The following is a 22229-nucleotide window of genomic DNA, read 5'->3' on the forward strand; positions in this document are numbered from 1 at the left end:
GGCACTAAATGTGTGCAAATTAGGCACTAAATGTGTACAAATTAGGCACTAAATGTGTGCAAATTAGGCACTAAATGTGTGCAAATTAGGCACTAAATGTGTGCAAGTTAGGCACTAAATTTTTGCAAATTAGGCACGAAATATGTGCAATTTAGGCACTAAATGTGTGCAAATGTGGCACTAAATGTGTGCAAATTAGGCACTAAATGTGTGCAAATTAGGCACTAAATGTGTGCAAATTATGCAGTAAATGTGTGCAAATTAGGCACTAAATGTGTTTAAACTAGGCATTAAATGTGTGCAAATTAGGCACTAAATGTTTGCAAACCACGCACTAAATGTTTGCAAATTACGCACTAAATGTGTGCAAATTAGGCAATAAATGTGTGCAAATTAGGCACTAAATGTTTGCAAACTACGCACTAAATGTTTGCAAATTACGCACTAAATATGTGCAAATTAGGCAATAAATGTGTTCAAACTAGGCATTAAATGTGTGCAAATTAGGCACTAAATGTTTGCAAACTACGCACTAAATGTTTGCAAATTACGCACTAAATGTGTGCAAATTATGCATTAAATGAGTTCCAATTAGGCACGAAATATGTGCAATTTAGGCACTAAATGTGTGCAAATTAGGCACTAAATGTGTGCAAATTAGGCACTAAATCTGTGTAAATTAGGCACTAAATCTGTGCAAATTAGGCACTAAATGTGTGCAAATTAGGCACTAAATCTGTGCAAATTAGGCACTAAATGTGTGCAAATTAGGCACTAAATGTTTGCAAATTAGGCACGAAATATGTGTAATTTAGGCACTATATGTGTGCAAATTAGGCACTAAATGTGTGCAAATTAGGCACTAAATGTGTGCAAATAATGAATTAAAATTAATGTTTTAATGAATGAATTATTGACATATTTGAGGCTCCAATTAATTCACATAAAATATTTCCCAACATTCTTGGGGGGGAATATTGCATATTTTGTGTTTTTGCCATAAAAATGTGGTTTCTTTACCAAAAAGTGCACAAAACATAAAAAATTAAAATAAAACTTTGTATTGACAGAAAGATCTGAAGTTGGTTTACAGATTTAAGTGTTGAAAGTAAAAAAAAAATTTAAAAAATATGACTTATATTTAAAATGTTTATGAGTGGGGCCTTGTTGGATCCTAGAGGGTTTTAGTGGGATTTTATTTTCTAAACTGTCATTGCTAAAGAAATAATAATGACTCAAAATCAATGTTGTTATGAATTATTGACATATTGAATTGAATTAATTTTCCTGTTTAAAATATTTTTTTTTTTGGTGGGGAAAAAATGCATATTCTGTGTTTGCTATTAAAAACAAGGTTTTGTTGAACAAAAAGGGCAACAAAAAAAAAAAAAAATTACAAACTTTATATCAGCAGAGCGATCTGGAGAAGGATTCAAAATGTTGTATTAAAAAAGATATACTGTGTGATTTATTTTGACATTTTTGTGACTGGGACTAAAGTTGAGGGGAGCCCTGAAGGTTAAAAAAAAACCAAGTTGATATTGTATTGGTTTTGAAACTGACAAATATCCAAATGTCCCCCGCATGCTTGGACTTGTGAGTGAGGCGCCATGTTTGTGTGTGAGCAGGTACTCCATCGAGAGGTCCACAGACCCAGACCGCTTCTTCTACATCGACATCAGGTCCGGGGCGCTGACCACGCTGCGCCGGCTGGACCGCGAGCAGCTGGGCTGGCACAACATCAGCGTGCTGGCCATGGAGATGAGTACGTACCTAATTAACCATGAAAAGGAAGGGAGGTTGCCTACAGCCACAGCTGTAAGCGGCCATGTTTGTGGAGAGACCCTTGTGGCTATTTGCAAAGAGGCATTAATTGGCCTAATTAATAACGTTCTGCTCCTGTGTTGCCATGGCAACTCCTTTGCACGTGCTAACGCGGGGAATCATTCTCTGCAGAAAACCCCTCGCAGATCTCCAGCGTCGCCGTGGCGATCCGCGTCCAGGACGTGAACGACAACGCTCCGTCCCTGACCGACTACCTGGAGGCCTACGTGTGTGACAACGCCAAAGCGGGACAGGTGACCCGGGACTCCCGTGTCTGGGTTTTTGTGGCCTGCGCGCCTCGCTGACACTCCTGGCTCCCCCCCCCCCCCCCCCCCCCCCCGCAGCTCATCCAGGCGGTGACGGCGGTGGACCCGGACGAGCCCCCCAGTGGACATCACTTCTCCTACGCCGTGGCGCCCCAGGCTGCCAACAACCCCAACTTCACCCTGCGGGACAACCAAGGTGATCACCCGTCAAAGATCCTCTATGTTGACAGGAGTGTGCCGCTGTTTTAAAGCCCAGCTGCAGATACTGTATGATAGTCAAAGATCCTCTATATGGACAAAGCTCTCTGCTGTTCTTAAGGATATACTGCAAAAATACAAGTCAAAGATCCTCTAAATTGACAGAAGCGCTGTGCTGTTTTAAGGACGTACTGTCAAGATCCTTTATATTGACAGGATTGATCTTCTGTTTTAGGGCCCTACTGCAAAAATGGTAGTCAAAGATCCTCTATATTGACAAAAACACTTTGCTGTTTTTAAGGCCCTACTGCAAAAAATACTAGTCAAAGATCCTCTATATTGACAAAAACACTTTGCTGTTTTTAAGGTCCTACTATAAAGATCCTTTATATTGACAGGAGCGTTCTTCTGTATTTAAAGACACTGCAAAGATCTTTTATATTGACAGGAGAGTTATTTTGTTTTTAAGGACATGCTGCAAAGATCCTTTATATTGACAGGAGCGTTCTTCTGTATTTAAGGACACTACAAAGATCCTTTATATTGACAGGAGAGTTTGTTTTTTTTAAGGACACTGCAAAGATCCTTTATATTGACAGGAGAGTTATTTTGTTTTTAAGGACATGCTGCAAAGATCCTTTATATTGACAGGAGCGTTCTTCTATATTTAAGGACACTACAAAGATCCTTTATATTGACAGGAGAGTTGTTTTTTTTTAAGGACACTGCAAAGATCCTTTATATTGACAGGAGAGTTATTTTGTTTTTAAGGACATGCTGCGAAGATCCTTTATATTGACAGGAGCATTCTTCTGTATTTAAGGACACTGCAAAGATCCTTTATATTTACAGGAGCGTTCTTATGTATTTAAGGACACTGCAAAGATCCTTTATATTAACAGGAGAGTTATTTTGTTTTTAAGGACATGCTGCAAAGATCCTTTATATTGACAGGAGCATTCTTCTGTATTTAAGGACACTACAAATATCCTTTATATTAACAGGAGAGTTATTTTGTTTTTAAGGACACTGCAAAGATCCTTTATATTGACAGGAGCGTTCTTCTGTATTTAAGGACACTACAAAGATCCTTTATATTGACAGGAGAGTTGTTGTTTTTTAAGGACACTGCAAAGATCCTTTATATTGACAGGAGCGTTCTTCTGTATTTAAGGACACTGCACAGATCCTTTATATTGACAGGAGAGTTATTTTGTTTTTAAGGACATGCTGCAAAGATCCTTTATATTGACAGGAGCGTTCTTCTGTATTTAAGGACACTACAAAGATCCTTTATATTGACAGGAGAGTTGTTTTTTTTAAGGACACTGCAAAGATCCTTTATATTGACAGGAGAGTTATTTTGTTTTTAAGGACATGCTGCAAAGATCCTTTATATTGACAGGAGCATTCTTCTGTATTTAAGGACACTACAAAGATCCTTTATATTGACAGGAGTGTTATTTTGTTTTTAAGGACACTCCAAATATCCTTTATATTGACAGGAGAGTTATTTTGTTTTTAAGGACATGCTGCAAAGATCCTTTATATTGACAGGAGTGTTATTTTGTTTTTAAGGACACTCCAAAGATCCTTTATATTGACAGGAGCGTTCTTCTGTATTTAAGGACACTGCAAAGATCCTTTATATTGACAGGAGAGTTATTTTGTTTTAAGGACATGCTGTAAAGATCCTTTATATTGACAGGAGAGTTATTTTGTTTTAAGGACATGCTGCAAAGATCCTTTATATTGACAGGATAGTTATTTTGTTTTTAAGGACATGCTGCAAAGATCCTTTATGTTGACAGGAGAGTTATTTTGTTTTTAAGGACATGCTGCAAAGATCCTTTATATTGACAGGTGCGTTCTTCTGTATTTAAGGACACTGCAAAGATCCTTTATATTGACAGGACAGTTATTTTGTTTTTAAGGACATGCTGCAAAGATCCTTTATATTGACAGGAGAGTTATTTTGTTTTTAAGGACATGCTGCAAAGATCCTTTATATTGACAGGAGCATTCTTCTGTATTTAAGGACACTACAAAGATCCTTTATATTGACAGGAGTGTTATTTTGTTTTTAAGGACACTCCAAATATCCTTTATATTGACAGGAGAGTTATTTTGTTTTTAAGGACATGCTGCAAAGATCCTTTATATTGACAGGAGTGTTATTTTGTTTTTAAGGACACTCCAAAGATCCTTTATATTGACAGGAGCGTTCTTCTGTATTTAAGGACACTGCAAAGATCCTTTATATTGACAGGAGAGTTATTTTGTTTTAAGGACATGCTGTAAAGATCCTTTATATTGACAGGAGAGTTATTTTGTTTTAAGGACATGCTGCAAAGATCCTTTATATTGACAGGAGAGTTATTTTGTTTTTAAGGACATGCTGCAAAGATCCTTTATGTTGACAGGAGAGTTATTTTGTTTTTAAGGACATGCTGCAAAGATCCTTTATATTGACAGGTGCGTTCTTCTGTATTTAAGGACACTGCAAAGATCCTTTATATTGACAGGACAGTTATTTTGTTTTTAAGGACATGCTGCAAAGATCCTTTATATTGACAGGAGAGTTATTTTGTTTTAAGGACATGCTGCAAAGATCCTTTATATTGACAGGAGAGTTATTTTGTTTTTAAGGACATGCTGCAAAGATCCTTTATATTGACAGGAGCATTCTTCTGTATTTAAGGACACTACAAAGATCCTTTATATTGACAGGAGTGTTATTTTGTTTTTAAGGACACTCCAAAGATCCTTTATATTGACAGGAGCGTTCTTCTGTATTTAAGGACACTGCAAAGATCCTTTATATTGACAGGAGCATTCTTCTGTATTTAAGGACACTGCAAAGATCCTTTATATTGACAGGAGAGTTATTTTGTTTTTAAGGACACTGCAAATATCCTTTATATTGACAGGAGCGTTCTTCTGTACTTAAGGACACTGCAAAGATCCTTTATATTGACAGGAGCATTCTTCTGTATTTAAGAACACTGCAAAGATCCTTTATATTGACAGGAGAGTTATTTTGTTTTTAAGGACACTCCAAAGATCCTTTATATTGACAGGAGAGTTATTTTGTTTTTAAGGACATGCTGCAAAGATCCTTTATATTGACAGGAGCATTCTTCTGTATTTAAGGACACTGCAAAGATCCTTTATATTAACAGGAGAGTTATTTTGTTTTTAAGGACACTGCAGAGATCCTTTATATTGACAGGAGCGTTCTTCTGTATTTAAGGACACTGCAAAGATCCTTTATTTTTACAGGAGCGTTCTTCTGTATTTAAGGACACTGCAAAGATCCTTTATATTGACAGGAGTGTTTTTCTGTATATAAGGACACTGCAAAGATCCTTTACATTGACAGGAGTGCTTTTCTGTATTTAAGGACACTGCAAAGATCCTTTATATTGACAGGAGTATTTTTTTCTGTATTTAAGGACTGCAAAGATCCTTTATATTGACAGGAGGGTTCTTCTGTATTTAAGGACATTTTGCAAAGATCATTTTTATTGACAGGAGTCTTCTTCTGTTTTGAAAAACATACTGCAAAAATGCTAGTCAAAGATCTTCTATATTGACAAAAACGCTTTGCTGTTTTTAAGGCCCTACTGCAAAGAGCCTTTGTATGGACAGTAGTCTTCTTCTGTTTTTTTAAGGACATCCTGCAAAAATGGTAGTCAAAGATCCTCTATGTTCACAAAAACGCTTTGCTGTTTTTAATTCCCAATTGCAGAAATGGTAGTCAAAGATCCTTTATATTGACAAAAGCACTTTCCTGTTTTAAGGTCGTACTGCAAAAATGCTAATCAAAGATCCTCTATATTGACAGGAGCACTCTCCTGTTTTAAGGGCAAACTGCAAAAATGCTGGTCAAAGATCCTCTATTTAGCAAACTGTTTTTAGGCATCTGCTGCTGTTGGTCGCTCAAGTGCCAGATTTGCATAATCCTTCGTGTTATGTCAAAGCCAACTAAGCCCCGCCCCCTGCACCCCAGACAACACGGCGTGGATCCTGACGCGGCGCGGCGGTTGGTCCCAGCGCCAGCAGGCCGTCTTCCACCTCCCCATTGTGGTGACGGACGGCGAGCAGCCGGTGCAGAGCAGCACTAGCACACTGACGGTGCGTGTGTGCAGCTGCGACGGGGATGGCGACGTGATGTCATGTGACGGCGAGGCCTACGGACTACACAGCAGCCTGAGCAGGGTGGCGCTCATCGCCATCTTGGCCTGCATCTTGGTGCTTCTGGGTGAGAAACACCTTAGCCTGACACTCTCCTGTTACTGCTAAAATGCTAGTCAAAGATCCTCTATATTGACAGGAGTGCTCTCCGGTTTTAAAGGTCCTACTTCAAAAATGCTAGTCAAAGATCCTCTATATTGACAGGAGTATTCTCCTGTTTTAAAGGTCCTACTGCAAAAATGCTAGTCAAAGATCCTCTATATTGACAGGAGTACTCTCCGGTTTTAAAGGTCCTACTTCAAAAATGCTAGTCAAAGATCCTCTATATTGACAGGAGTATTCTCCTGTTTTAAAGGTCCTACTGCAAAAATGCTAGTCAAAGATCCTCTATATTGACAGGAGTACTCTCCGGTTTTAAAGGTCCTACTTCAAAAATGCTAGTCAAAGATCCTCTATATTGACAGGAGTATTCTCCTGTTTTAAAGGTCCTACTGCAAAAATGCTAGTCAAAGATCCTCTATATTGACAGAAGCACTCTTCTGTTTTTAAGGTCCTACTGCAAAAATGCTCGTCATAGATCCTCTATACTGACAGGAGTACTCTCCTGTTTTAAAGGTCCTACTGCAAAAATGCTAGTCAAAGATCCTCTATATTGACAGAAGTACTCTTCTGTTTTTAAGGTCCTACTGCAAAAATGCTAGTCAAAGATCCTCTATATTGACAGGAGCACTCTCCTGTTTTAAAGGTCCTATTGCAAAAAATGCTAGTCAAAGATCCTCTATATTGACAGGAGCACGCTCCTGTTTTAAGGTCCTACTGTAGAAATGCTGGTCAAAGATCCTCTATATTGTCAGAAGCACTCTTCTGTTTTTAATGTCCTACTGCAAAAATGCTAGTCAAAGATCCTCTATACTGACAGGAGTACTCTCCTGTTTTAAAGGTCCTACTGCAAAAAATGCTAGTCAAAGATCCTCTATATTGACAGAAGCACTCTTCTGTTTTTAAGGTCCTACTGCAAAAATGCTAGTCAAAGTTCCTCTATATTGACAGGAGTACTCTCCTATTTTAAAGGTCCTTTTGCAAAAATGCTAGTCAAAGATCCTCTATATTGACAGGAGCACTCTCCTGTTTTAATGTCCTACTGCACAAATGCTGGTCAAAGATCCTCTATATTGACAGGAGCACTCTTCTGTTTTTAAGGTCCTACTGCAAAAATGCTCGTCAAAGATCCTCTATATTGACAGGAGTACTCTCCTGTTTTAAAGGTCCTACTGCACAAATGCTGGTCAAAGATCCTCTATATTGACAGGAGCACTCTTCTGTTTTTAAGGTCCTACTGCAAAAATGCTCATCAAAGATCCTCTATATTGACAGGAGTACTCTCCTGTTTTAAAGGTCCTACTGCAAAAATGGTAGTCAAAGATCCTCTATACAGACAGGAGCACTCTTCTGTTTTAGGACATACTGTAAAGATCCTCTATAGTGACAGGAGCACTCTCCTGTTTTTAAGGTCCTACTGCAAAAATGCTGGTCAAAGATCCTCTATATTGACAGGAGTACTCTCCTGCTTTAAGGTCCTAATGCAAACATGTTAGTCAAAGATCCTCTATATGGACAGGAGCACTCTTCTGTTTTAGGACATACTGTAAAGATCCTCTATATTGACAGGAGTACTCTCCTGTTTTAAAGGTCCTACTGCAAACATGTTAGTCAAAGATCCTCTATATGCACAGGAGCGCTCTTCTGTTTTAGGACATACTGTAAAGATCCTCTATAGTGACAGGAGCACTCTCCTGTTTTTAAGGTCCTACTGCAAAAATGCTGGTCAAAGATCCTCTATATTGACAGGAGTACTCTCCTGCTTTAAGGTCCTAATGCAAACATGTTAGTCAAAGATCTTCTATATGGACAGGAGCACTCTTCTGTTTTAGGACATACTGTAAAGATCCTCTATATTGACAGGAGCACTCTCCTGCTTTAAGGTCCTATTGCAAAAATGTTAGTCAAAGATCCTCTATATTGACAGGAGTACTCTCCTGTTTTAAGGTCCTAATGCAAACATGTTAGTCAAAGATCCTCTATATTGACAGGAGCACTCTCCTGCTTTAAGGTCCTAATGCAAAAATGTTAGTCAAAGATCCTCTATATTGACAGGAGTACTCTCCTGTTTTAAGGTCCTACTGCAAAAATGCTTGTCAAAGATCCTGTATATTGACAGGAGCTCTCTCCTGCTTTAAGGTTCTAATGCAAAAATGCTTGTCAAAGATATTCTACATTGACAGGAGTACTCTCCTGTTTTAAGGTCCTAATGCAAAAATGTTAGTCAAAGATCCTCTATATTGACAGGAGCACTCTCCTGTTTTTAAGGTCGTTCTTCAAAAATGCTGGTCAAAGATCCTCTATATTGACAGAAGTACTCTCCTGTTTTTAAGGTCCTACTGCAAAAATGCTCGTCAAAGATCCTCTATATTGACTGGAGTACTCTTCTGTTTTAGGACATACTGTAAAGATTGTCTATATTGACAGGAGCACTCTCCTGTTTTTAAGGTCCTACTGCAAAAATGCTGGTCAAAGATCCTCTATATTGACAGGAGTACTCCCCTGCTTTAAGGCCCTAATGCAAAAATGCTGGTCAAAGATCCTCTATATTGACAGGAGTACTCTCCTGCTTTAAGGTCCTAATGCAAACATGTTAGTCAAAGATCCTCTATATGGACAGGAGCACTCTTCAGTTTTAGGACATACTGTAAAGATCCTCTATATTGACAGGAGCACTCTACTGCTTTAAGGTCCTACTGCAAAAATGCTGGTCAAAGATCCTCTATATTGACAGGAGTACTCTCCTGCTTTAAGGTTCTAATGCAAAAATGCTTGTCAAAGATATTCTACATTGACAGGAGTACTCTCCTGTTTTAAGGTCCTAATGCAAAAATGTTAGTCAAAGATCCTCTATATTGACAGGAGCACTCTTCTGTTTTTAAGGTCCTACTGCAAAAATGCTCGTCAAAGATCCTCTATATTGACAGGAGTACTCTCCTGTTTTAAAGTCCTACTGCAAAAATGCTAGTCAAAGATCCTCTATACGGACAGGAGCACTCTTCTGTTTTAGGACATACTGTAAAGATTCTCTATATTGACAGGAGCACTCTCCTGTTTTTAAGGTCCTACTGCAAAAATGCTGGTCAAAGATCCTCTATATTGACAGGAGCACTCTCCTGTTTTTAAGGTCCTACTGCAAAAATGCTGGTCAAAGATCCTCTACATTGACAGGAGCACTCTTCTGTTTAAGGACATACTGTAAAGATCCTCTATATTGACAGGAGCACTCTCCTGTTTTAAAGACCCTCTACATTGACAGAAGCACTCTTCTGTTTTTAAAGTCCTAGTCAAAGATCCTCTATATTGACAGATGCACTCTTTTGTTTTTATGGTCCTACTACAAAAATGCTAGTCAAAGATCCTCTATATTGACAGAAGCACTCTTCTGTTTTTAAAGTCCTAGTCAAAGATCCTCTATATTGACAGAAGCACTCTTCTGTTTTTATGGTCCTACTACAAAAATGCTAGTCAAAGATCCTCTATATTGACAGAAGCACTCTTCTGTTTTTAAGGTCCTACTGCAAAAATGCTGGTCAAAGATCCTCTACATTGACAGGAGCACTCTTCTGTTTAAGGACATACTGTAAAGATCCTCTATATTGACAGGAGCACTCTCCTGTTTAAGGACATACTGTAAAGATCCTCTATATAGACAGGAGCACTCTTCTGTTTAAGGACATACTGTAAAGATCCTCTATATTGACAGGAGCACTCTCCTGTTTAAGGACATACTGTAAAGATCCTCTATATTGACAGGAGCACGCTCCTGTTTTAAAGACCCTCTACATTGACAGAAGCACTCTTCTGTTTTTAAAGTCCTAGTCAAAGATCCTCTATATTGACAGAAGCACTCTTTTGTTTTTATGGTCCTACTACAAAAATGCTAGTCAAAGATCCTCCATATTGACAGAAGCACTCTTCTGTTTTTAAGGTCCTACTGCAAAAATGCTGGTCAAAGATCCTCTATATTGACAGGAGCACTCTTCTGTTTAAGGACATACTGTAAAGATCCTCTATATTGACAGGAGCACTCTTCTGTCTAAGGACATACTGTAAAGATCCTCTATATTGACAGAAGCACTCTTCTGTTTTTAAAGTCCTAGTCAAAGATCCTCTATATTGACAGAAGCACTCTTCTGTTTTTATGGTCCTACTACAAAAATGCTAGTCAAAGATCCTCTATATTGACAGAAGCACTCTTCTGTTTTTAAGGTCCTACTCCAAAAACGCTGGTCAAAGATCCTCTATATTGACAGGAGCACTCTTCTGTTTAAGGACATACTGTAAAGATCCTCTATATTGACAGGAGCACTCTTCTGTTTAAGGACATACTGTAAAGATCCTCTATATTGACAGGAGCACTCTCCTGTTTAAGGACATACTGTAAAGATCCTCTATATTGACAGGAGCACTCTTCTGTTTGAGGACATACTGTAAAGATCCTCTATATTGACAGGAGCACTCTTCTGTTTAAGGACATACTGTAAAGATCCTCTATATTGACAGAAGCACTCTTCTGTTTTTAAGGTCCTACTCCAAAAATGCTGGTCAAAGATCCTCTATATTGACAGGAGCACTCTTCTGTTTAAGGACATACTGTAAAGATCCTCTATATTGACAGGAGCACTCTCCTGTTTAAGGACATACTGTAAAGATCCTCTATATTGACAGGAGCACGCTCCTGTTTTTAAGGTCCCGCTGCTAAAATGTTAGTCAAAGATCCTCTATATTGACAAAAACACTCTCCTCAGCAGCCATGGTCCTGCTCATGCTGTCGCTGCACGCCCAGCGCAAGAAGCCCTTCCTGTGCGACGAGGAGGAGAACGTGCACGAGAACATCGTGCGCTACGACGACGAAGGCGGCGGCGAGGAGGACACGGAGGCCTTCGACATCGCCGCCTTGTGGAACCCACGTGAGGTGCAGCCACACCCGGGCAAGACCCGCCAGGACATGCTGCCCGAGATCCAGAGTCTTTCTCGCTACGTCCCCTGCCTTTTGGCAGGAGGCGGGGTCGGAGTCGGGGTCGGAGGTGGGGTCGGAGTCGGAGGCGGGGTCGGAGGCGGGGTTGGAGTCGGAGGCGGGGTCGGAGTCGGAGGCGACAGCAGCAACGTCCAAGGGTACGTCCTGTCCAAGCTCCTGGAGGCCGACATGGACACGTGCGCCCCGCCCTACGACTCCCTGCAGACGTACGCCTACGAGGGCGAGGGCTCGGTGGCCGAGTCCCTCAGCTCGCTGCAGTCGGGCGCGTCGGGCGGCGACCACGACCACGACTACGACCACCTCAACGACTGGGGGCCTCGCTTCAAGAAGCTGGCCGAGATGTACGGCGTGCTGGAGAGCAACGGCGCCCCCGTGTGGTAGCGCCGCCAATCTCTCCCAACTCCTTTCACAAACTTACCAGAGACAACCGGACGTCGGGCCGCCTAGACGGGTCTGGATCCACACTTACCCACCGCGTCATCTTAATTTATTGCTCTTTATTTATGTCGGAGCTCAACTATTTCACAACTTGATTTTTACATCGAGCGCCTTTTACTCCGACAACGTGTGCCGCTGACTAGCCACGCCCACGCAGCATTAAGTGCCAAATGTAATTTAAAAAAAGACATTTTTGGAATTTTAAAAAAAGAAGAAGAAGAAGAAAAAATACGGAGCCCCTAAAAGGACATGGGGAAAAAATTGTATTATTTTTTTTTTTTTTTTAGACATGCGCACGACATACATGTCTAAAACAAAAACAATCAAAAAAATTTATAATTTTTTTTATTTTATTTTTTTTAGACATGTATCTCCTGTCTAAAAAAAAACAATTATAATTATAAAATGTTTTTTTATTTTTTTTATAACTATATAAAAAGTTTCTCGTGCGCACGAGATGCATGTCTAAAAGAAATAAAGAAAGAAAAAAAATAAAATTCTCCCATGTCTTTTAGGGCCTCCGTAAAAAAATACTTTGGGAAAAAAAAAAAACATTTTGTGAGGATTTTAATATTTTTACTTGGATTTCCTGCGGTGGCTGGTGCTACGCTAGGCGGTGTGTGAATGTACATACTTTTGTATTCTTGCTAATAAAAAGATGAGAAACACAACTTCAAGTATCTAATCAACTTGATTGTGGCTTTTGGAGAGGAAGAAAAAAAACCTCATTAAAAATGGAGGGGAAAAAAACATTAGCGTTAGCGACAAGCTTCAATTAGAAAGTGAAAGTCTGCCTAATTGATTCCGTCGATCAAAGCGGGAAAGTGAAACGACATTTTGTCATTGTTTTTTTCTGTCCTTGGCGGATTTAAGAGTCGTACTTGGACTTAGGAGCTTAATTGGTTCTGTGACGGAGCTCTTAACTCAAAACACTTGTATCTCAAATCAACGTCTGCCATTAGAGTGAATGTATTGGTTGTTGGCCCGCCCAAAACATTACAATTGTAACATGCTTTATATACATATATATATATATATATATATATACATATATATATATATATATATATATATATATATATATATATATATATATATATATATATATATATATATATATATATATATATATATATATATATATACATATATATATATATATGTATATATATATATATATATACATATATATATATATATGTATATATATATACATATTTATTTATACATATATACATATATATATATATATATATACATATTTATTTATATATACATACATATATACATATATATATATATATACATATTTATTTATATATACATACATATATATATACATTTATACATATATGTATGTCTATATATGTATATATACATATATAGACATACATATATATGTATATATATGTATATATATATATATATGTATGTATATATATATATATATATATATATATATATATATACGTACATATATATATGTATATATATACATATATACATATTTATTTATATATACATACATATATATATACATTTATACTTATATGTATGTCTATATATGTATATATACATATATAGACATATATATGTATGTATACATAAATATATATGTATATATATACATATACATACATTTATATGTATATATACGTACTTATATATGTATATAGACATACATATATGTATATATATATACATACATGTATATGTATATATACATACATATATATGTATATATACATATATGTATATATATACACATATATGTGTATATATATATATACATATATGTGTGTATATATATATACATATTTATGTATATATAATGCATATATAATATATGTATATATACATATATATCTATATATTATATTGTAAAAACATATATATATATATATATGCAACAAATATTTGTTGCATTATTAGATGATATTAAAGGTAAAAAGTAAATAAATACGTTAGTTTTTTTCAATGTAAATGTAAAGAATGGATACATTTAGTCATAAAAGATGAATGTTTTTATTAATGCACATTATTTCCAGGCCACATAAAATGATGCGGCGGGCTAAATGTGGTCTCCCGGGCCTTGAGTTTGACACCTGTGTCATTATAGTTGCGTATCACTTCCACTTACAAAGTCTCCAACGTATTAGAAAGTATCCAGTAACAAAGGTGTCCGCATCATTCGACTTACTGCTTAACTTAATTAATTATTGTGAGCACTAGGTGTCGGCAAAAAGTCAATGGACGCTCTCCATCAAACGCATGAATCCCTCATTAGGTGAGTGTTTGTGTTCTTTTCAAAATAAAAGTGAGTTGTTGTTGTTGGAGGCGCTCTCAGTCTACAAAGTTGGAGGTCAAAGCTTGTAGAAAAAGAAGTTGACATATTTGTTGCGCACACACGGTGACCTCCTTTAATGTGTCTTGTCGCCTCCCTGGTGCATTCATTAGGTGTAGACAGATCGATGGCACAGGTAAGTAAACACGGAACACCTAAATGGTTGTTTCCAGAATGTTCAGTCAGGAAGAAAGGAAGCAAACATGGACGCCATCAAGGCTGGGAGGATTGTCTTCCTTTTTTCCACTGAAAAAAACATAGGCTGAAAAAAAGAAATAATTGCAACTTTCACTTCCTGTGTCTCAATACTTTAGTCTCAGATCAAGACTGTTTTGGTGACCTTTGCCCTTTAAACTGACGGTGCGTAGAAACGTCCAATGAAAAATGGATATTGCTTTCTGTGGGTTTTTTTTTTTTTTTTGCTGTAAGGGAAAGACGCCATCAACTCTAAAGCAGAAAGAAAGAATCCCTTGTGAATATTACAGATGTGACATTCGCGAACAAATCCAGACTTTAAAGTCAATGATTAGAAGCGATTCCCAGTCGTGAGTCGTCGGCTTGGGGGCCGTTTTTAATGCACGTGCAAATTGTGCATCTGCAATTGCCCACTCTGCACATGTGGCCTGGCATTTAGATGAACCTTTTTTATTATTATTAAAATGTTTTACATACATAATATATACATATATGTATTTATTTTAATTATTTGTTTAATTGGATTTATTTTATTTTCATTTTTTCAGGTTGATTATTCTAAAGGGCGTTTTTACTCACATTTTTATTATTCCCTAATTTTTATTGTTTTTTTAGTTATACTTTTTATATCCAATAATGCATTTTATTTTGTACTTATTATTTGTGTATTTTTTTGCTATATTGTTTAAAAAAAAAAACTAAAAACATTTTTTACATACATAATATATACATATATATTTCTTTAATCTATTTAATTATTTATTTAATTGTATTTATTTCATTTTAATTTTTTCAGGTTGATTATTCTAAAGGGCGTACACACACCAGTTTGTACTCACATTTTTAGTATGCCCTATTTTTTTTATTAATGTTTTATTTATACTTTTTATATCCAATAATACATTTTATTTTGTACTTATTATTTGTGTATTTTTTTTCTATATTGTTTTTAAAAAACTTCAATTTTTTAACATACATAATATATACATTTATTTATTTTTAATCTATTTAATTATTTATTTAATTGTATCTATTTTATTTTCATTTTTTCAGGTTGATTATTCTAAAGGGCGTACACACACCAGTTTTTACTCACATTTTTATTATGCCCTAATTTTTATTGTTGTTTTAGTTAGATTTTTTGTATCCAATAATGCATTTTATTTTGTACTTATTATTTCTGTATTTTTTGCTATAGTGTTAAAAAAATAATATTTTTTGCTTACATACATATTATATACAAATGTTTTTTTTAAATCTATTGAATTATTTATTTAATTGTATTTATTTTATTTTAATTTTTTCAAGTTGATTATTCTAAAGGGCGTACACGCACCACTTTGTACTCACATTTTAATTATGCCTTAATTTTTATTGTTGTTTTAGTTATACTTTTTGTATCCAATAATGCATTTTATTTTGTACTTATTATTTGTGGGTTTTTTTTCTCTATATTGTTAAAAAATAATATTTTTTTACATACATAATATACACACATATATATATATATATATATATATATATATATATATATATATATATATATATATATATATATATATATATATATATATATATATATATATATATTTTTTTTTTTTTTTTTTTTTTTTCACATATATATATTTAATTATTTATTTAATTGTATTTATTTTATTTTCATTTTTTCAGGTTGATTATTTTAAAGGGCATACTTGTTTGTACACACATTTTTTATTGTAGTTTTAGTTATACTTTTTAGATCCAATAATGTATTTAATTTTTTGTTATTATTTGTGGGGTTTTTTCTATATTGTTAAAAAAAAAAAAAAAGACCATTTTTTTTTAGGTGATAGAAAACGCAAACTTTTGGTATATGGCCTGTTTTACAGAATGTTTACAATTAAAACTATAGAAAAAATATTTTTGAATAATTCCCACCGTTTGAGTAATATTTGTGTAGATTAAATGAGTTTATCGTATATGAGTGATCGTTTCCATGATAAAAAACAAAACAAAAAAAAACAACTTGGACAACATTTTCTTATAACACACAATATATATATATTTTAAAAACACTTTCTCACCGTAAAAATAAATTAGCCTGTAATAATGCATTTTACCCTGAGAACGTGTTTTATTGTATTGCATGTTTTCATTGGTTTATATCTAAACTGGCTGTTAATAGTATCCGCACTACATATCCCACAATGCATTTTGTGTGACGTCGACTATCGAGCTGCTCCTCCATTGACGGTAAGTACAGTGACGCATTATTGCTCATGTAACATGTTAAATCTAGTTTAAATTGTTTCTTTAATGACATACTCCCGTGGCGCTGACTTAAAAAAGTCATTCGTTTTTTTTTTAAATGTGACTGAAATGTGTTATTTTAGCGGTTTCGTCAGCTAGCTTAAATGTTTGCAAGCTAATGGTGTGGAAGACTATGGCGACCTTTAAGGTTCATAAATGTGAATGGGAATTGAAACACAAAAAACTATCAGTTTATTTAAATTTTTATTTTGAAATACAAAAAAATTACCGTTTTTAAATATGAACGCAAGCTACAAAAATACTCTGTTGTTTGCTAACAGGCTAGTTCTTGTTTTTCAATAGCGATTTCCGGTTCCGGTTTCGGAATGTGTCACTAACTGATTTAAATGTTTGTCAAATCAAAATAAAACTGTTTTTAGTCGTAGTGGGGGAAAACAACGCTTATAATTAACATTAATTTTTTTTGTACTTTCAAATAAAGTCAAGTAAAATTAGTTTTTCATTTCCCATTCATGAAAATAAAATTGAAAAACAAAAAACCTTTTTCAACCAAATCTCTGACTCAAGAGATTGCTATTCAAAGATCCTCTATATTGACAGGAGCACTCTCCTGTTTTAAGGTCCTACTGCAAAAATGCTAGTCAAAGATCATCTACATTGACAGGAGTACTCTCCTGTTTTAAGGTCCTACTGCAAACATGCTAGTCAAAGATCCTCTATATTGACAGGAGCACTCTCCGGTTTTAAGGACATACTGCAAAAATGCTAGTCAAAGATCATCTACATTGACAGGAGTACTCTCCTGTTTTAAGGTCCTACTGCAAACATGCTAGTCAAAGATCCTCTATATTGACAGGAGCACTCTCCGGTTTTAAGGACATACTGCAAAAATGCTAGTCAAAGATCCTCTATATTGACAAAAACTCTTTCCTGTTTGAAGTATAAAATTAAAATCAAACCGTTTTTAGAAGTAGTGGGGGAAAACAACGCTTTAAATTAACTTTTTAGGGTCCGCACAGGACCATTTCAAAAGGAATCCCAAAGGGAGTCCTTTTGTAATGGGACGAAAGGACCCTATTGAATTTGTAAGGTTTTATTATTATTATTATTATTCTTTATTATTATTCTTCCGCTCCGTTGCGCACTACTTTGACCCCCTTAACATGCTTCAAAACTTACCAAATTTTTTACACACATACAAAAAGTGGGCTAGAACAAGTTAGTCAAAAACCAAACCCCAAAAATCGAAATTGCGCTCTAGCGCCCCCTAGGAAGAAAAAAAAACTGCCTGTAACTCCCACTAGGAAGGTCGTAGAGACATGAAACAAAAACCTGTATGTAGGTCTCCTTTAGACCTACAACTCATAATGACACATTCTCGGGCGAAAACCAACAGGAAGTTGGCAATTTCCCATTTTAGACAAAAATGTACTAAAAACACTGCTTTTTACGTCTTTGACCTCTAATTTGACCCCCTTAACATACTTCAAAACTCACCAAACTTCTCACACACATCGGGACTGGTGGAAATTGCGATCTAAAAAAAAAACCGAACCCCAAAACTCAAAATTGTGCTCTACATAATTTTTTGAAAAAAACAGAGAAAGAACTTCCGGTAGGAACGTCTTAGAGACATGAAACAAATACCTCTATGTAGGTCTTGCCTAGACCTACATTTCATAGATTGACATCCTTCAGCAAAAATCAACAGGAAGTTTGCTATTCCTCCTTCAAAACAAAATAACTTTTTTTTTTTGTATTTTAAAATAAAGTCAAGTAAAATTTGTTTTTCATTTCCCATTCATAAAAAGAAAATTTGAAAAACAAATATATACACTAATCTGACTGATCCCCAACCTTTTTCAACCAAATCTCCGACTCAGAGATTGCTAGTCAAAGATCCTCTAAATTAACTCAGTCGTTGAAAGATAAAAAAAAAAAAAAAAAACTTTATAGTAACCAAAAGCTATTACATAAAAAAGTAACACTGTACAAACTTACACAAGTAATTAAGTGTAATTTACAATATTGTTTTCAATGCAATTTAAAGGCCTACTGAAATCCACTACTACCGACCACGCAGTCTGATAGTTTATATATTAATGATGAAATCTTAACATTGCAACACATGCCAATACGGCCGGGTTAACTTATAAAGTGACATTTTCAATTTCCCGGGGAACTTCCGCTTGAAAACGTCGCGGTATGATGACGTATGCGCGTGACGTCACGAGGTCTAGGGAAGTGTTTGGACCCAATTCAAATACCTCTGTTTTCTTCGACAAAATTCCACAGTATTCTGGACATCTGTGTTGGTGAATCTTTTGCAATTTGTTTAATGGACAATGGAGACTGCAAATAAGAAAGTTGTAGGTGCGATCGGTGGAGCGGCGGACTACAGCAACACCAACACCAGGAGGTCGTGTTGTGTTTTGAGCGGGATAACAGACGCACTACAGTGAGTAAGCCCGCCGCCGCATCTAAGTTAGCTTCTGTTTTTTTAGCTTCGCCAAGCTGAATATTATTAATCGTGTATTTACATGTTCATGGTTTAATAGTATTTTTGATCTTCTGTCTATCCATCCAGTCAGGGTTTTTTTAATTTAGTTTCTATCTGCATTTGAGACTGCTATGCTATCACGTTGGCTACGTAGCTAGGTTAGCTTCTATTTTTTTTAGCTTCGAAAAGCTGAATATTATTAATCGTGTATTTACATCTTCATGGTTTAATAGTATTTTTGATCTTCTGTCTATCCATCCAGTCAGGTTTTTTTTTTAAATTTAGTTTCTATCTGCATTTGAGACTACTATGCGCACGTTCGCTACGTAGCTAGGTTAGCTTCTATTTTTTTTAGCTTCGAAAAGCTGAATATTATTAATCGTGTATTTACATGTTCATGGTTTAATAGTATTTTTGATCTTCTGTCTATCCATCCAGTCAGGGTTTTTTTAATTTAGTTTCTATCTGCATTTGAGACTGCTATGCTATCACGTTGGCTACGTAGCTAGGTTAGCTTCTATTTTTTTAGCTTCGAAAAGCTGAATATTATTAATCGTGTATTTACATGTTCATGGTTTAATAGTATTTTTGATCTTCTGTCTATCCATCCAGTCGGGTTTTTTTTAAATTTAGTTTCTATCTGCATTTGAGACTGCTATGCTATCACGTTGGCTACGTCGCTAGGTTAGCTTCTATTTTTTTTAGCTTCGAAAAGCTGAATATTATTAATCGTGTATTTACATGTTCATGGTTTAATAGTATTTTTGATCTTCTGTCTATACATCCAGTCGGGTTTTTTTTAAATTTAGTTTCTATCTGCATTTGAGACTGCTATGCTATCACGTAGGCTACGTATCTAGGTTAGCTTCTATTTTTTTGGCTTCGAAAAGCTGAATATTATTAATCGTGTATTTACATGTTCATGGTTTAATAGTATTTTTGATCTTCTATCTATCCATCCAGTCAGGTTTTTTTTAAAATTTAGTTTCTATCTGCATTTGAGACTGCTATGCTATCACGTTGGCTACGTAGCTAGGTTAGCTTCTATTTTTTTAGCTTCGCAAAGCTGAATATTATTAATCGTGTATTTACATGTTCATGGTTTAATAGTATTTTTGATCTTCTGTCTATCCATCCAGTCAGGTTTTTTTTAAATTTAGTTTCTATCTGCATTTGAGACTGCTATGCGCACGTTGGCTACGTAGCTAGGTTAGCTTCTATTTTTTTGGCTTCGAAAAGCTGAATATTATTAATCGTGTATTTACATGTTCATGGTTTAATAGTATTTTTGATCTTCTGTCTATCCATCCAGTCGGGGTTTTTTTTAATTTAGTTTCTATCTGCATTTGAGACTGCTATGCTATCACGTTGGCTACGTAGCTAGGTTAGCTTCTATTTTTTTTAGCTTCGCAAAGCTGAATATTATTAATCGTGTATTTACATGTTCATGGTTTGATAGTATTTTTGATCTTCTGTCTATCCATCCAGTCAGGGTTTTTTTTAATTTAGTTTCTATCTGCATTTGAGACTGATGCTATCACGTTGGCTACGTTGCTAGGTTAGCTTCTACTTTTTTAGCTTCGCAAAGCTGAATATTATTAATCGTGTATTTACATGTTCAGTCACTGTGAATGTCCATTTCACGTTCTCGACTCTCATTTTCAAGAGGATATAGTATCTGAGGTGGTTTAAAATACAAATCTGTGATACACAATAGAAAAAGGAGAGAGTGTGGAATCCAATGAGCCAGCTTGTACCTAAGTTACTGTCAGAGCGAAAAAAGATACGTCCATCACTGCCTCTCAAGTCCTTCACTGTAACGTTCCTCATCTACGAATTTTTCATCCTCGCTCAAATTAATGGGGTAATTGTCACTTTCTCGGTCCGAATCTCTCTCGCTCCATTGTAAACAACGGGGAATTGTGAGGAATACTAGCTCCTGTGACGTCACGCTACTTCTGCTACAGACAAGGCTTTTTTTATCAGCGAGCAAAAGTTGCGAACTTTATCGTCGATTTTCTCTACTAAATCCTTTCAGCAAAAATATGGCAATATCGCGAAATGATCAAGTATGACACATAGAATGGATCTGCTATTCCCGTTTAAATAAAAAAAAATCATTTCAGTAGGCCTTTAAATGCACAGTTAGCTCTGTGGCCAGATAGTGTCAAGTAACAAAAAATATGAGCAAAATTAGCTCAACATACTAGCTTGCTAACAATACAGTTGACATGCGTGACATTCCAAAATATATAACCATTGAGGTGTACCTGCTAAATTAACTAATAAAGCTATCATGCCAATGTTAGCATGTTAAAATGCTAACTGTAACATGCGTGAAATTTCAAAATATATTACAATTGAGGTATATACTAGCTAAATTAACTAAAAAAGATATCATATAGCATGTTAAAACGCTAACCGTAACATGTCAAGTACCTGAGATGTGTACCTGAAAAATGTGTTTAAAATGCTAGTATGCATACTAAAATATGACTGCGCTGTATACCTACAAACTTAGCTAAACACAAAAAAAAAGGCTCACGTACTAACGTTAGCATGATAACAGATATCAAAGTATTTGACACTGAGGTGTATACCTACAAACTAAGTTAAACAAAATAAGGCCGACATACTAATGTTAGTATGCTAACATGTATCAAAGTATTGATGCTGAAGTGTATACCTACAAACTTAGCTGAACAACAAAAAGATTAACATACTAATGTTAGCATGCTAGCAGGTATCAAAGTATTTGACACTTAGGTGTATACCCACAAACTTAGCTAAACAAAAAAAATGGCTAACTTACTAACATTAGCATGCTAACAGGTACCGAAGTATTTGACACTGAGGTGTATACCTACAAACTTAGCTAAACAACAAAAAGACTAACATATTAACATTAGCATGCTATCAGATATCAAAGTATTT

At 35.6% G+C, this 22229-nt stretch overlaps 1 protein-coding gene across 1 annotated transcript in view; it reads left to right on the forward strand.

The window, feature by feature from the left end:
- Positions 1-12314, forward strand: part of LOC133630375 (cadherin-20-like) — a 234116-nt gene extending 221802 nt beyond the window's left edge. Inside the window, exons 9-14 of the mRNA XM_062021948.1 lie at positions 1629-1765; positions 1957-2078; positions 2169-2286; positions 6301-6552; positions 11339-11614; positions 11681-12314. Of these exons, the coding sequence (XP_061877932.1) occupies positions 1629-1765; positions 1957-2078; positions 2169-2286; positions 6301-6552; positions 11339-11614; positions 11681-11946 (1171 nt within the window). The 3' untranslated portion in view covers positions 11947-12314. The remainder of the gene's footprint in view (positions 1-1628; positions 1766-1956; positions 2079-2168; positions 2287-6300; positions 6553-11338; positions 11615-11680) is intronic.
- Positions 12315-22229: the final 9915 nt, after the last annotated feature.

Source organism: Entelurus aequoreus, linkage group LG15, assembly GCF_033978785.1.
Source record: "Entelurus aequoreus isolate RoL-2023_Sb linkage group LG15, RoL_Eaeq_v1.1, whole genome shotgun sequence".
NCBI classification, from domain to species: Eukaryota; Metazoa; Chordata; class Actinopteri; order Syngnathiformes; family Syngnathidae; genus Entelurus; species Entelurus aequoreus.